Source organism: Tripterygium wilfordii, chromosome 7 (assembly GCF_013401445.1).
Source record: "Tripterygium wilfordii isolate XIE 37 chromosome 7, ASM1340144v1, whole genome shotgun sequence".
Lineage (NCBI taxonomy): Eukaryota > Viridiplantae > Streptophyta > Magnoliopsida > Celastrales > Celastraceae > Tripterygium > Tripterygium wilfordii.
Genome location: NC_052238.1, coordinates 14,163,276 through 14,179,564, shown reverse-complemented (window position 1 = coordinate 14,179,564; position 16,289 = coordinate 14,163,276). Strand labels below are relative to the sequence as shown.

At 35.3% G+C, this 16,289-nt stretch overlaps 1 protein-coding gene across 1 annotated transcript; it reads left to right on the top strand.

The window, feature by feature from the left end:
- Window positions 1-9,085: 9,085 nt before the first annotated feature.
- LOC120001498 (probable indole-3-acetic acid-amido synthetase GH3.1) lies at window positions 9,086-11,460 on the top strand. Its single transcript, XM_038849859.1, has 3 exons — window positions 9,086-9,502; window positions 9,580-9,681; window positions 9,802-11,460. Exons 1-3 carry the CDS (start codon window positions 9,183-9,185, stop codon window positions 11,174-11,176), a joined length of 1,797 nt encoding a protein of 598 aa, XP_038705787.1. The 5' UTR covers window positions 9,086-9,182; the 3' UTR covers window positions 11,177-11,460.
- Window positions 11,461-16,289: the final 4,829 nt, after the last annotated feature.

Sequence of the window (16,289 nt, the reverse complement as noted above, 5' to 3'; positions counted from 1 at the left end):
TCATTCGATTGTCATCAACATATCTAATATTATATCTGTTTTGGATGTACTGAAATTATATTTGAAAAGGCGCATTACCTTTTTTTTCTTTTTTTGTATTTCTCTTCTTGTGGTTCTAGTTATGATGGATCTGTTTTTATGTTATCTGTTTTGAATATGTTGAAATTTTATCTATTTTGATAAGTTATTTGTTTCCCCACAATGTTATATGTTTCATCATACTTTCATCCGTCATAAATTTTCAAATGAAATATGTCCCAAACATATAACAAACTTAAACCAGATCAGTCTCACCTGCCTAAAAAATTTACAAATAACATATATCATCAACAATCCATAATTTTTTTTTAAAAAAAAAGTGGTATTTGTCGTAATGAAAATTTATTTGTTCATGAATACAATCATATAATCCAACAAAAAATCGTAAAAAAAAAGTAAGCTTGCAAAATTACATGTCTTTCTATTATGGTTTCCTAACTTCCCACATCTATCACACTCAATTTTCCTTATGCACTATAAAAATAAAATATATGCAAGAAACATGTATAATATATTAAAAATAAATAACAAATAGATATTATAAAACATATAGCATATTAATAAATAACATATTATCAAATCTCACTGGCATAGTGATCCACCATAGTCCGGCCACCGATCAAGACCACCGACCCACCAAAGAGAAGTGTCGGAGCACCATGACCAACCACCAGCCATAATTCGTTGTGGTCACCCATGAAAAAAATATCAGATCCGATCGTTGGAGACAACATCGCCGCAAGTCACCACCACCAGAGTGTAACCTATACTTAGGCATACCATCCCCACCCATTGGCTAGCCGGAATAGCCACCGAAAGAGGAAATCCAATTTGAGTAATAAATGGGGAAGATGAGTGTATTTTTGTGAATAAAATAAATATTTATAATTTTTTATCCTTTATGAAATATTTTTATGAACTTCATGTAATAAAACTTTTAAACGTAATCATCACTTATGTAGCCTAATAAAACTACACTTGTGTGTCGAGATGCAAAAGTACAACACTTCTTTTAATGATTTTTAATCATTTATTTTATATTCCATAAATTCATCCTATACAATCTTTTATCTTAGAAAGGGAGCAAAGAATTTGAATTACATTCTTTATCTATTTGATCTTCACTTTTATTTACGTGTGTATATATATATATATATATATATATATACACACATTTAAATTCTTACAATCATTCTTAGATATGTTATATCTCGTGCTCTTGATCACCTTTCCCTCTCCTTGTCCAAAATCTATATATGGTGTAATAAGTAATAACATTACCCAACGACAAAACAAGTCAAAGAATGTAAACCATGCGAAGCTTCATAGCAAGCACAAGAGTTACAAGTCTTCATTCTTGTAGTAGAAAAACTTTTTCTTTGGACTTCACGAAGAAACTAGTTTATTAATTGTTGACTGGAAATTATTTTTTTTATATGGCCCTCGGTCTTCACGTGGAAATATTTTAATTTCTATACAAATGTTAACGTATAGCATCAACTTTTGACTTGAAAACGTGAGGCAAGGGAGGGAGGGAGGGAGGAAAGGAAGGTATATATGTTGGTTTTCACCTTCCACCACCCTTCCTTGGTCTTCCACTTCCACGTTTTCTCCACCTTAAATTTTCTGTGTGCTTCCGTGCATCATGCATAGTAATAATTAAAGTAAACACCACATGAATTTGTACATCTATATATATATATATACACACAAAAGAATTTTCTTATACGGACAACCACAAGTTATATTAACTTACTCACCTCAATCTTACCATTGATGTGAAACATGTGGGACCCAAAGAAATGGGACCCGTTTATCATTACACTTTTGAAAACACTTAAAAAGTGGAGTGCGTAAATTATTATGTTGCGAACGTCCGCATAAAAGAATTCCTATATATATATATATTTAAATCATGTATATATTGAAAAAAAAAAGAGGGAAATTTTGCTAGGTGTATTGTGTACAAAAAATTATTAAGAAAGGTATTAAATACATAAACCTTATATTTTAATGTTGAAAATACACAACTAAAATTATTTTCGCGGTAAGTATTGCATGTTGTGATAAAAACACGAGAAGATATTCAATGATCTTGGTATATGCCGTGTCATGAGCTAATGTAGTGTACTAGGACCAATAAGGTGATGCCAATTCATGAGTGAATGAAGACAATGTATGGATTGTTGGAAATGAAAGTACTTAATTTATGGTTCAAATTTAAAAAATTTCTACCACCTATGAATTGGCATAACTCTATTGGTCATGATACACCGTATTAACATAAGTCATGACTTATTAGTACCATTGAATATTTTTACAAAATATAGAAAGTGTGTATGTGCACAGCCTGTAATTAAAATTAGAAAATGCTTAAGACTCTCAATTTATGACCTCCAATTTACCCCCAATCCATAAGAAGTATTGGATGTTAAGGGGTTCTCCATGTGCGTCTATAATTAATGACTATCTCACATTTCACATGAATTAAGGATAAAATAAGGATCATAAATTAAGAATCTATATAGGATTGCTCATTACATTAAGGCTATATTTAAGTGGAACGTTGGGAAAGGGAGAGTTCAAAAGCATTCCAATTTCCAACACAAAAAAATAAGGATGGGAGAGACTCTAGCCTCCAATTCCGGCTCCAATTCTCTCCCCAAAAATCTTGTTAAATAATAATTTTTTTAAAAAAAATATTAGAGTTTATGAATTATAAATTAGTGTTTAGCGTTTAGAGTTTATGGTTTAGGATTTAGGGCTTAATTTTTAGTGTTTAAGGTTTAGAGTTTAGGATTTAGGGTTTAAAATTTAATATTTAGAGACTTACCAAATTTTTTTTAATATTTAGAGTTTTTTCCCAAAATCTAGTATATTATAACATTATCAATATTAAAATACTTCATCACACATTTTAATTCATGATTTAATATAGTTTTAGTGAAAAATTGGAGCCCCAATACCCAAAAATTATCTATTTTCTATTGCAACACTTGTGAGCCCTCTTCTTCTCAACACTTGCGAACGCCCATGTGCTTATACACCCTAAAACAATATCTTATGCGGTGAATTAAAGTAAAGTATAGGAACACATACTAAAATAAAAACATATCTATGCAACTATAAAGGTCGGCCAAGCTTGTAGTATGGGTGATTAGTTTATAATTATATGCTGTAATCTTTATGTTTTATTTATTAATTAATTGTTATCCAGGACAACAATTAATTAATAAATTAAACCTATACAATTTAGTTTGAGAAAAAATATATTATTACACAAAACACGGCACATTTTCTTTCTCAATAATAGTTCCCTGTTTCCGTAAAGATTGCAGTACACACCTAATTAAATAGAATAAATAAGAATTAAGTCATTATTAGTGAGTGGCCTAACTAATATTAATTAAGGCCATGAACTTTGCTTAAATCATTAATCTTGACGCATTGAAATTAAAAAGCAATAAATTTAGGTCCCCCTAGGTAATCTCAGTGAGATTAATTAGATAATTAAGATTGTTGAACCCCTAAATTTATGGAGAAATTAGCGATAACTCCCTCAGTTACAACATTTGTTCCAGATGATGCAACAATTTTTTTTTACATTTTTTTTTTCTTCAAGTAATTTCAAAATGTTCTCTCTCAAAATACATATCAGATTTTGAAAAAAATTATATATCCAAAATCAACTGAAAACCTTTTTCTAACAAGATTCATTGTTGATATTTTATTTGTTGAAATTTTTTTGTTCAAATTTATAAATTGGTTTTTGTGGCGGTTTGATTTATCTATAGGCCATCTTAAAATTTATCTGTTCAATTTTATTTTTTCATCGATTTATTTGTTCAACAATTTAACTAGTCAATTAATTGATTTTTGTGTTGGTTTTTTTGCAATTTTATCTATTGAAATTTTATATTTCTAGAATTTTATCTGTCAGATATTTTGCTTTGAAAATATATACAATGGGTCTTGTTGGAAAAAAAATATTTTCATGTTGATTCTCGATATAATTTTTTTGAAATTTATCATGTATTTTAAGAGATAAAATATTCTGAAATTTTGCTTTTAAGAACAAAAAAACATGCATGGGCGAAGAAAAGACGATGTAGATGAAGAAGAAGAATGTGAGTCAGTGAGTGATGAGGGCAATTTTGTCAATAAAAATAATGTCTAAAACTTTATGTTCCGACTGAAATATGGTTTAAAACGTTGTGAACTTTATGGTAAAAATAAATTTGTAAAATATGTATCATTAAATAGTAATGTTTAGACTAATTATATGGCACATATTAATTAGCATTACATCAGTGGTCCCCGGACAACAATTTTTTTGGAACAAACAAAAGAGACAAACTCCTCTGTATAATTGTGTTCCCTCCCTGCTCTTGCCCGTCTTCTAATTCCAAACACTGATGGAACCTGGAACTAAATTTTCCACAAAAATCTCATCATGAAAAGCAAAAAAAAAAGTTGCGAAATACACTTCTATTTCTCCTCAATTGATAGTTGACTGTAGAATAATCAATGGAGTGATCTTAGAAAGCACACAATTGACTAGACCATTTGGAGTTTGACACAAATACGTAGAAGGACGACTAATAACAGAGTCGTTGGTTGAGATGATGAACTGGACCGTAAAAGCTCTTAGTGTGAACGGGAGGTCGAGAGTTCAAGTCTCATAGGTATTTTCTATTATTGCAATTTGTTAGATATGTCTTTACTCAAATCAGCGTGTGCGAATATCATCCTGCATTATCTTTCAGCACTGGGTCTCAGCTCATATCTCAATCAATCCATATATGGGGGTTACAGAGTCTTCCATGTGATCTGGAATTTATCATTTAATTATCCGATTGGCAACTGGATTACGTTAGAAAAAAAGTAGAAAAGACTATTCAAACACCCATGGACACAAATTTCATGTAGAAACGTATTACTTGGGGTGCTAAGTGTATATAGTCATCGAGTGAGGTAAAGAACGACCAAGATTTTATTTAATTTGGAATTACCTCAGCAATGTCCCTTGTTTTCAACATCTCATATTTTAATATCTGTGTAGCTTTTATGAAACATATATATATATATATATATAGACACACACATATATACATATATGTGTGTATGTATATATTTGTATATATGTGTGGGCCATCAACTTATGTCGTGCTTCATGCGTTCACTAAGGAATCGATCAACAAAAGCAAAAGGAATTCGTTATGTACAAGTCAATGAGTCATCTCCCACCAGACCAATATTCAAAAAATAAAATAAAATATATATATATATATAGGAGGCAAAAGAAAACTAAAAGATGTGTAAAGTGACGTGATCACTACACAAAAATATTATTTTTCTTCTTCTTTTTTTCAATCATCTATGGGGGTGACTAGCCAACAGGATAATGTAGTGTCGGCTTAGCTCTATAGTTATTATAAGTTAAGATTCTCTTTGTGGACTAATATTTTACGTTAATCTCATGGTTAATCAGCGTCCTCCTCCTAATTGTAGTAGTTGGTATTTGCTGACGATTTTTCATGTAATTTTTAATTCCTAGTTCATTGATTAACAACTTAATTCGTTTAAAAAAAAACTGTATGATTAGCTTACTTGTCAAATTTAAATATCAACTCAATCGATCACTAGTATAACAATAGTTTTAGAGTAGTGTAAATTGATGGGATAATGCAATCTTTGGTCACTGAAAGAGTTGACCAAATCCCCTACGCGATCACTGAATGTTCAAACGTTCTAACTTGATAAACCAAAATTGAAAATTGTTCTAATATGCACAATCAGACAAATTTTTGACTATTCGGGCAATCAAACTACTAATGTAACATAACAAATCAATATAAAGAATTTTTCCTGAGTGGTGAGAAAATGTTTGTGCATGCATATTGGAACAATTTTCAACTTTGAATTCCCAAATTAGAACTTGTGAACATCGTTGATTGAGTCGGAAATTGATAACTTTTTCGACGACAAAAGTTGCATTACCCCTAAATTGATGATCAACAACCTAGGCAAGGGCTAGATATTAATTTGAATGTTTTTTACAGTGAAATTTATAAATTTATTTTAGTGAGAAGAACAAATTTATGGGAAATACGTGTGTATGAGTCCCAATGATTTCCAAAATATGGGGATTTTTTTTCTTTTTTTAAAAAACACCACATAGAAATACGTTTGCGATTTTGAATCGATCATCGAACACATATATGTCTAATCCAATCGATTGTCAATCGAAACACCTCTCATTGGTTAAATTATAGAGAGTTGTGGATGCATGTATGGAACTCAAAGACATCGATATCAACCTTTTATATTTGATATATTCCAAAGCTAGCCATCCATCAAATACCACAAGAAGCATGTCGAATATGCCAAATTTTAGCATATTAGTTTAGCAGCTCATACTAGTACTCTTACGTGCCACATGCAATGCATGTGTGAACTTACTAAATCTAGTAGCTTTGATTTGATTTTTGACAGTCATTTGAAACTTTTCACCCTTTCTTATCAAAACTGTCAGAAAATACTTCGAACTTGCACTGTTAATGTTTTCCAACGTCGAGAGTGTTCACAATAATTCAGGAATTGAGGAGGAAATAAGCAACACGTGCTTCATTGGCCCCATATTTTCCACCCTTATCTTCTCCGCTATCACGGGGATCGAACTTATAATTTGTCTAAAGTGGGGTCAAATTTTAATTAAATAATAATATTTTTTGCTAATAATAAAATTAGTGATATTCGAGATATGAATAGTCTAAAAGCATAAAAGTTTTATAGGGGCAACAAAGAAAATTCCGAACCAAGTGCCCCCTTCTCGCATTATGGTTCTAAGTATTATTATTGGCAGCAGTCCATGAAAAAAATAAATTTGTGTGCGTCCGTCACTCAGAACGAATAATATATTCTATGTGTTTGGGTTAAGAATTTCAACATCCCGACTGTATAATTTAGATTATATTAGTTTAATTGAATAAAAAAGGTGAAGTGGTCCAGAAAATATCGCTTGTTGGCGGAGATAGACGAGGAATTACCTTTCGTAATCATGGCAGCAAAATATTTCTTCGGTTCTAGTTGAAAAACCGATAACCAAACCGGATGAAAGGGAATTGGTTCGGTTTGGTTTTTCTGTCAATTCAGTGTGGGTTAATTTGTGAAAATGACAAATCGAAAATTTTTCGGTTTTGTCTATTTCGGTTCCAACCCAAACCGAAAAAAATCAAATTTCCACCCCTACCGACCGACTTGTTTGAAGTATGTGTTGTATCACACTCCTCTCTCAAATTTAAAACCTAATAGTGTGTTTGGATTGAGGGATTTGGGAGAAGAGACGGGAAATAGACGTTTCTTCCAATTCTCTTGTTTGGATAGTTTATAAAAAAAAATTATGGAGAGGGATTTGAAGGAAGATTTCATTAAAATTTTGTTAAAATTCTTTCTCCCCAAAATAGAGTGATTTGTAGGATAGCGATCACTAATTAAATTATTTATAAGTTAAAGTCTATTTTAACCTTATACATAACACTTTAACATAAAAATAAGGATAAATTAGTAAATTAAACTAATTTTCTCTCTTTTTTTTAATGCATACAAACAAGAGAGATAAATGTATTATTCATTCTCTTCTCTTCCCTTTTCTTCTCTCAAATTTCTTAATCCAAACACACTCTAAGAGGGTCAAAAATGAATCATTTCTAGGACGGATTTTCATTAAAAAAAATAGCCTACATTTAACACGCAAAATTATACGAAATATGGAAGTTAAAATTGTTATACGCGCAAATCGATGTTGTGTAGTTTCGTAAAGCACATACATGAAAAAAAATTCCAACCACAAGCTTAGGCACCTGTTTCACGTGCTACGCCTGTAACAGTGGAAGCTGCCTCACACGCAGGCAACCTATCCTCATCAAGACCCAACAATTTTCACCGGAAAGCAGCCTTGTGGTTTGGTGGCGCTTATTGATCCCATTTATTTATTTGTTTAACTCATGGGTATTGTTAACAGGTGTTCGAAGAACATTTGTTAAGAATTGACCAGAATATGTTATATATGATGAAAATTTTCACCCCTAATTTTTTAAACTTAACTCATTTATTATTTCTATTAGTTAATTAATCTCCCCGAGCAAGGCTGACATGGCGGTCAGCCCACATGCCCACCTCATTTCGTGCAATGTCTACGTGTTGTGGACCCCCACTTTGTCCCCTCACAGCCCTACATATTCCCAGAAAAACAAAATTGGTATTCTACGTTTTTACTTTCCATGTATTTGACCGCCACAGGTTCCTTCCGAGCTAAGAGCATCCACAATGGGATGATTTTGAAGTACTTGATATGATACTTTCTTGATAAGTTAAGTGCTAGATGTTCACAATGGATATAATGGAGTGTATTTTAAGTATTTGAAATGTTACTTTTTTGATAAGTATAGCGCTACATGCACACAATGGGTGAAAAATGACGCTTGAAAATTTAGTTGTGGAAAAATGATACTTGAGAGTTGGAGTATGTATATAGTTGATGAATAGTGAAGAGAGAGATGATAAAAAGGAAGAAAGAGGTGATGAAAAGGAAGAGAGAGATGATAAAAAGGAAGAAAGAGAAGATGAAAAGGAAGAGAGAGATATGAAAAGGAAGAAAGAGATGATAAAAAGGAAGAGAGAGAAAATAGAGAAAGTGAGTATGGAGTGTTGGAATGTATGAAGTGTTGATGAATAGTGTATATTGTGAGATTTAATCATCCAATTAAATTGTGCCACGTAGGATAAAGGAGGAGAGAGAGAATAATTTTGAAGTGCTTGATATTTCAAGCATCACTGTGGATGCTCTAATGCCCTTTCTCCCCATGTTTTATAATTGATAATTCCCAACTATCCTTTTGTCTCTGTAAACAACTAGGCCCCACGACGACACGAAGAATTTCAAGTCACGGACTCATAAGAGCAATAGAGAGCATGCTCTCTCCTCAAGCTTTCCCTATATAAACCCCCCAAGAGTTTAACTCCTATTCCTCACTACACCAACAAAGCATAATTTGCCTTCTGTCTTAATACCTCTCTCTCTCTCTCTCTCGATCGCTCTCTTTTCTAGTTTTTTTTCCTCTACAAAAGTCAGTTCCATCTTAATGGCTGTGGACGATGCTTTCTCATCTCCGTTGGGTCCTCCAGCATGCGCGAAAGACGCCAAGGCCCTTCAATTCATTGAGGAGATGACTAGAAATGCTGACTTGGTTCAAGAGAGGGTTTTGGCCGAAATCTTGAGCCGAAACGCTGAGACTGAGTACCTCAAACGCTACAAGCTTCAAGGTGCAACCGATCGGGAGACATTCAAATCCAAAATCCCCGTGGTTAACTACGGGGATCTCCAGCCTGAAATCCAACGTATCGCTAATGGCGATCGATCGCCTATTCTATCAGCCCAGCCCATCTCTGAATTCCTTACCAGGTGTGTGTCAGAAATATATATAACTTCACACAACTTTTTAGATGATAAATTCTAATTAAAGTTATTGAAAATTACAGTTCTGGTACATCAGCTGGGGAGAGAAAGCTCATGCCAACAATAAGTGAAGAGCTAGATCGTCGCCAATTACTTTACAGTCTACTCATGCCGGTCATGAACCTGTAAGTTTATTAATATTTTCACATATATATATATATATATATATATATGTATGTATGTATGTATGTCCAGTGGATGCATGTTCTTCATTTAATATAACGCGCTTTATTACTTTCTATCAGTTATGTGCCTGGATTGGACAAAGGAAAGGGGTTGTACTTTTTGTTCGTGAAATCCGAAACAAAGACTCAGGGTGGGCTTCTGGCCCGACCCGTTCTCACAAGCTACTACAAGAGCGACCACTTCAAGACCCGACCCTATGACCCATACAATGTCTACACAAGCCCCAACGAGGCAATTCTCTGCCCCGATTCCTTCCAGAGCATGTACACTCAGATGCTGTGCGGTCTCCTGGAGCGCCACCACGTGCTCCGCCTCGGCGCCGTCTTTGCCTCGGGTCTCCTCCGTGCCATCAGATTCCTTCAACTCAACTGGAAAGCTCTCGCTCAAGATATCGAGACCGGTACCTTGAATCAGAAAATCACGGACCCGTCCATAAGAGCTAGAATGTCGAAGGTCCTGAAAACTGACCCGGAGCTTGCCGAGTTCGTAAGAAACGAATGTTCGAGAGAGAACTGGGAGGGGATCATCACGAGAGTTTGGCCAAACACAAAATATCTAGATGTTATCGTTACTGGAGCCATGGCGCAGTATATTCCGACACTCAATTACTACAGCGGTGGACTTCCACTAGCGTGCACCATGTACGCCTCGTCGGAGTGCTACTTCGGCTTAAATTTAAACCCAATGTCCAAGCCATCGGAGGTTTCTTACACCATCATGCCAAACATGGCCTACTTCGAGTTCTTGCCCCACGAGTCGAACTCGCCCGAGCTCACTCGCGAGTCGCCACCAAAACTCGTTGACCTTGCTGACGTGGAGGTTGGAAAAGAATACGAGCTGGTAATTACTACCTACGCAGGCCTGTCCAGATACCGAGTTGGTGACATCCTCCGAGTCACCGGGTTCCACAACTCGGCACCGCAGTTCCATTTCGTGAGAAGAAAGAATGTGCTGCTCAGTATTGACTCGGACAAGACCGACGAGGCGGAGTTACAAACGGCGGTGGACAACGCGTCCAAATTGTTGCGTGAATTCAATACGAGTGTGGTCGAGTACACGAGTTACGCAGATACGAAGACGATTCCTGGCCATTACGTGATATATTGGGAGTTAATGGTTAAGGACTCCAGGAACTCGCCTAGTGAGGAGGTTCTGAATCAGTGTTGCCTGGCCATGGAGGAATCGCTGAACTCAGTTTACCGACAAGGGCGAGTTGCGGACAACTCGATTGGGGCGCTAGAGATACGTGTGGTGAAGAGTGGGACGTTTGAGGAACTAATGGATTACGCAATATCAAGAGGAGCGTCGATTAATCAGTATAAGGTGCCCAGATGTGTTAATTTCACTCCGATCATGGAGTTGCTCGATTCAAGAGTGGTGTCGGCGCATTTTAGCCCGGCCTTGCCACGTTGGACTCCCGAAAGACGGAGGTGATCGATCATCTACCATTTTCTTAATGCGCCGACCAACTGCACCGTACCAAGTCAATGGGTTGGCAATGAATAATTATATATGTATGTATAGATTCTTCTTCTTCTGCTGCTTTGGTTTTTTCTTTTTAATTTATTGGGATTTGTGGTTAAGTTTGAAAAACATGTACTGTTAATTAGGATGACAAGGGTCAGGTTTGTTGTGACTTGTTCAAATGTTTGTGTAGTGGAAAGCAAAGCTTTCTTTCGTTGTAATGATAATGGAACGTAGTTTCTGTCTTTTAGTGATGCTGAGCTCTTTACTTCAATCTCATCAATTATCATTCTTCACCACTTTAACCACTAGAGTGATTAGTGATAACTTAGTGGTGAATCACCAACTAATTAAATTCGAAAGATATTGAGTTCGATTTTCATTAAGAGTAATATCTTTGTAATCACATATTAGATTTCGGCCAATGAAGTTAAAAACTTCTGTAAATGCAAGTGCCCAAGTTACAGGGAGAAAAAAAAAAGAAAAAAAAAGAAGATGTTGTGAGAAGACTCAACAGGCGGGAACAATTTAGAACAAGATTCTAATCACCTTCACTTTGAATCTCTTCCATTATCATCATCTTACTCACTCTAACTACTTGAGTGATAGCTTAATCGTGAATCTCTTTAGAATCAAACCCGAAAGATCTTGAGTTTGATTCTCAATGAAACAATACTCTTATGATCACGTGTTTGTTCTGTCATCAAGTGAAAAAATTATTGTTATCGGTTATAAAAAAATTCTTTCCCACCTACTAAAGAAAGAAAAATCCTACTAAAAATAGATATTATATTGTGCGGTTCTTAATTACATTCTTCTTTTATATATTCAACATCACCCTGTGACAAGACCTCTAATTCCTCATAGTATATGTTTACCAGTAACAGTGCTTGGGTATAAAGTAAAACAAGTATCACTTGATTCATTGACCCTCATCATCAGTTTTTTTTTCCCCCTTGTAAACAAATATCTCAAAATATCATTGCCTAGTCCCGAACACACGCCATAACATCTATCTCAAACGCATGCATGTTCATTTGTTTTGTTAACAGACCAATAGTTTCTATAATAGTTTCAGCAAATTGTGAGATCCATGACTGTCCTATAACTGCGTTCCTCTTTAACTATTAAAAGAGCTGTTCTTGTGTTTGTTTTGGAGCAAAGAACAGGCCAGTACGAAAAAAATCAATTCATTGTTTGTTCAAAAAATAACATAGGGGGGCATATTCCTTTCATTATAAGCTAGCCAAAGTCTACTTGCCAAGCTTTAGATGATTACTGACCCAAGTCTCTTTGTGCCAATGAATTATAACACTAATAAATGGTCTAATTAATTCACTTTAAGTAAGGCATTTGACAGTGGCTGAGATTCAGTCTAGACTGTCCATGTGGAAGGCCAGTCATCTGTCAATAGGGGCAAGGCTTTGTTTAAAAATCCTATGGGGGTGGGAAGTAAAATTGAGAAGCTCCAAAGGTGTTTTCTCTGGGGTGATATGGAAGGTCTAAGGAAGTTGCATAATATTGGTCATGAGAGCATTGTTAAGCCTAAGAATAAAGGCGCTGGAGTTGGCTCTATCAATGAGGAAATACAGTAGATGGCAACTTCATAGTTCAATCATTAACCACAGTAGCTGCGGCTGCCTTTGATGAAGATCCGTGATTGAATTATCCTCTACTCAAGTTTGGAATGGTTGTTCTCTTCCCAAAGTAGAGTTTTTCATATGACTGATCCTTAAGGATGTTTGGTGCATCCCAGGAAATATTTCTAAATTGTTTCAAGAGTGAAATGCTTTTGCTTCAGGAAAATTGCAGGAAAAAAAAAAAAGCATGGTGCATGATGTTTGCAGCTACCATTTGGACAGAAAGAAAACAAGCTCATTTTTGAAGGTAAACAAGTGGAATAGGAAAATGTTTTAAGCCTAGTCTTCATAAGGTATGGACTTTGACTTAAACCTGTGAACATCCAGCTCCTCTACAGTGGGCCAGAGATCATGAATACTGGGGATGGCTTGAAATTTAAGGCCAATCTAAGGAAGCCTATCATGCCCATTTGTGAATGACAAGCACCTCTTGCAAGCTCTGTGAAGTGGAATACGAATGACTCATCGCAACAAAGTGGAGTTATGGAGTTTTGAGAGATAGTGCATGTAACTTTCTTTGTATATTCTCAGGTCCAGTAGGTAATATGGATTCAAACTCAGCTAAAATTATAGCTACCAGAAGGGTTTTAAAATTTTATGTGGAGTTTGGGTTACCTGAAAGGGATAATATTATAGTTGAGACATACTCCCTAAACTCAATGGTTTGGCTCCTAAAAGGCATGCAGATTCCATGGACTTGGACCAGGACTTCAATGCAATTATCAACCATAAAGAAATCCTGCATCTGTCACTTTTAACCTTGTGTGGAGGGAACCTAATGGGGTTTGCTTATTTTTTGGCAAAAAAGGAGTTCAAAGGGCAGAGTATGATGGTTGATTGGTTCCATGAAGATTGAGGTCTATCGGCAGGCAGCTTTTAAGTTTGCAGGTCTGGCTGGTTATGGAAGGCTTTTGTTGTTGGGCTTTTCTTTTTTGGTTCTTGGTCTGGCTGGGAGCTTAGGGTGGTGGTTTGCTGATTATGGTTATCGCTTCATGCTCTCTGAATTTGATATCTTCAGGGGCTTGGCTTTTTGCTCCGGAGTTGTTAGTGTGGTGTTGTTTTCTTTGGTTGTAATCTTCTTCCTCATTAATAAATATTCAGATTTATCAAAAAATGTAAAATTTAATACATTTAATATAGATTATATAAACTATCAAAGACTAAAGAAAAAACTTGTTAATGTGAAATATTAAGATATTTCATAACGCATACACATGTGGTCTAATATTCATAAAATGTTTTTATCCTACTATTAATAAATATAAAAACCTATGCAATAATCAAATTCCATATTAAACCACATGATTATGAATTATGAGATTGGAACACCAAAGCTTAATGCAACTAAACAACCAATTAATAACATCTATTGATTTCTTAGAGTTAAGCATCCTCTTGTTTTCGTCCCATATGATCCACATCATGTTGTTCAATGCATTGTAAATATCCTCATACTTAATCTCCCTCCCTCTTCTCATAAAGAAGAGTAGTTACTAAGTGATTATAAGAGTCTAACAAGGAATTCAAGAATAGTAGAGCTTTATCCTCCTCTTGGATTGTGAGTTCCAAGTTCTCCAAATCAATCAATATTTTTTCATACTCACTCAAGTGATCTGACATAGTGTTACCTGCCGAATACTAGAACCTAAACAATTTTTTCTTCAAGTAGATCAGCCTATTCTCAATACTCTTCGTCATGAAGTTTCACTCCAGTTTATGCCACAAGTCCTTCGCCCTAGTCTCTTTCATCATTGAGTACGTCAATCTCTTTTCCAAACACAATTGAATAGAGTTCAACGCCTGCCTATTCGACTTCTCCCAAAGACCATCTGAAATATCAGCAGGTTTGTCAGCCAATGTGACATCTAGATCCTGGTACATATACAAAATCTCACACTTCCATAGGAAGGCACCAACGTAGAGGACGATGAAGAACCTAGCGCTACCGGAGCTTCCTCCTTCTTAGACTTATCTAAATCGTTACTCATCTTCTACCCAACATTATTGAGTCAATCCCAAAACAGAAATAAGACCTAGGGTGTGAAACAACCAACGATTAATCATAATCAAATAAAAATCTCAAAATCAATCTAAGAATCACAAAACCTAGGCTCCAATATCAATTTGTTGTGCTAAAATCACTAATACCCATAAATAATAGCACCAAATTGATTGACCAAATCAAATATCCAACCTAAGTTAAGAAGAGAATCAAGCAACCAATAATATGAAAGCGATAAAGAGACAATACACAATGATATATGTGGTTCGGCACACAAAGGGCTATGTCCACAGACAGTAAAGAATCAATTTCATTATGTGGAGAAGTTACAAACCAAGAGTCTATCCAATACAAATACAACAAGCCCACTCTAGATGATATCTTGTTCCTACAAGCTCTCTCAACAAGAAAATCAATTGAGAAGACAACAGAGACAAGAAACTTACTTATCCACAATGCAATCGCAATCCCAAAAGCTGCTCTCTTGGATCCCTCCACTCTCTGTTAAGTGTTTCCCCTTTGAAAGTGCTCCATCTCTAAACAGCACCCCAAAACCAAGTTGGGTCGAAACCTTATAGGACTTCTATTTATAAGCTGTCAAAAAAACTGTAAAATTCCGTCAGGTGTTCAGACGGCTTGCGAAGCTATCCGGACAGTTCAAACAATTCAGCTCTCTATCTCAAAAACTGGTCAAATCATCCGAACAGCACAATAGGTGTCCAGATAACTCATCAAAAAATGGTAGAAACAAAGCCAATTAACTCCACAACTTAATCTTCACCCACCATATTCACGAAATCACGTCAAATCCCGATCTCCCATGCTCCCTCTCAGTCATCTGAATCTCCGACCGAACTCTCAATTTCTTATCATCTTTTTTTTTGATATGCAACAATATAACAATAAATTCAAACAAACAAAAACAGTACAAGAAACAAAACAGGGCATCGAAAAAAGATGGCCTGAGAAAATGCAAGAATCAAAACAAAAAAATACAAAATAGTTAAGCATCCACTTGATGTCCATAAACATTTTAAGGGAGGAGAGAGGAGAGCTTCAAGTTGTAAATGATGGGAGATGGCCATGAATAAGTGCAAAATCTGAGACTTCTTGGAGATGCAAAGGAGATGACCATGATTAGGGCATCTAAAATGCAGTTATTTTCGCCATTGCAAGGGATATGAATGTTGGACAAAACGCAGAGCTTTTGGAGCTGGAACACTTTGACTTATGAATCTTCAACTGAAAACTGGGTTGTGGATGTTGAATGACCACTAAAAACTGAGCTGGATTGGAGCAGAATTTCAAATTATGGTCTGTGTATGCTGGATAACACGCTGAGCTTTTTGAGTAGGCACACTTTGTCGTATGAAACTTCAACTTCACCTGAGAGTAGTGAAGCTGAGATTTGAAGCAGAAAACATGAAACTCAAGATATCTT

Coding starts and splice junctions, on each gene's coding strand:
- LOC120001498 (XM_038849859.1), top strand. CDS start 9,183: ATGGCTGTGGACGATGCTTTCTCATCTCCGTTGGGTCCTCCAGCATGC. Junction 9,503..9,579: donor ATCTCTGAATTCCTTACCAG/GTGTGTGTCAGA, acceptor TGAAAATTACAG/TTCTGGTACATCAGCTGGGG. Junction 9,682..9,801: donor CTCATGCCGGTCATGAACCT/GTAAGTTTATTA, acceptor ACTTTCTATCAG/TTATGTGCCTGGATTGGACA.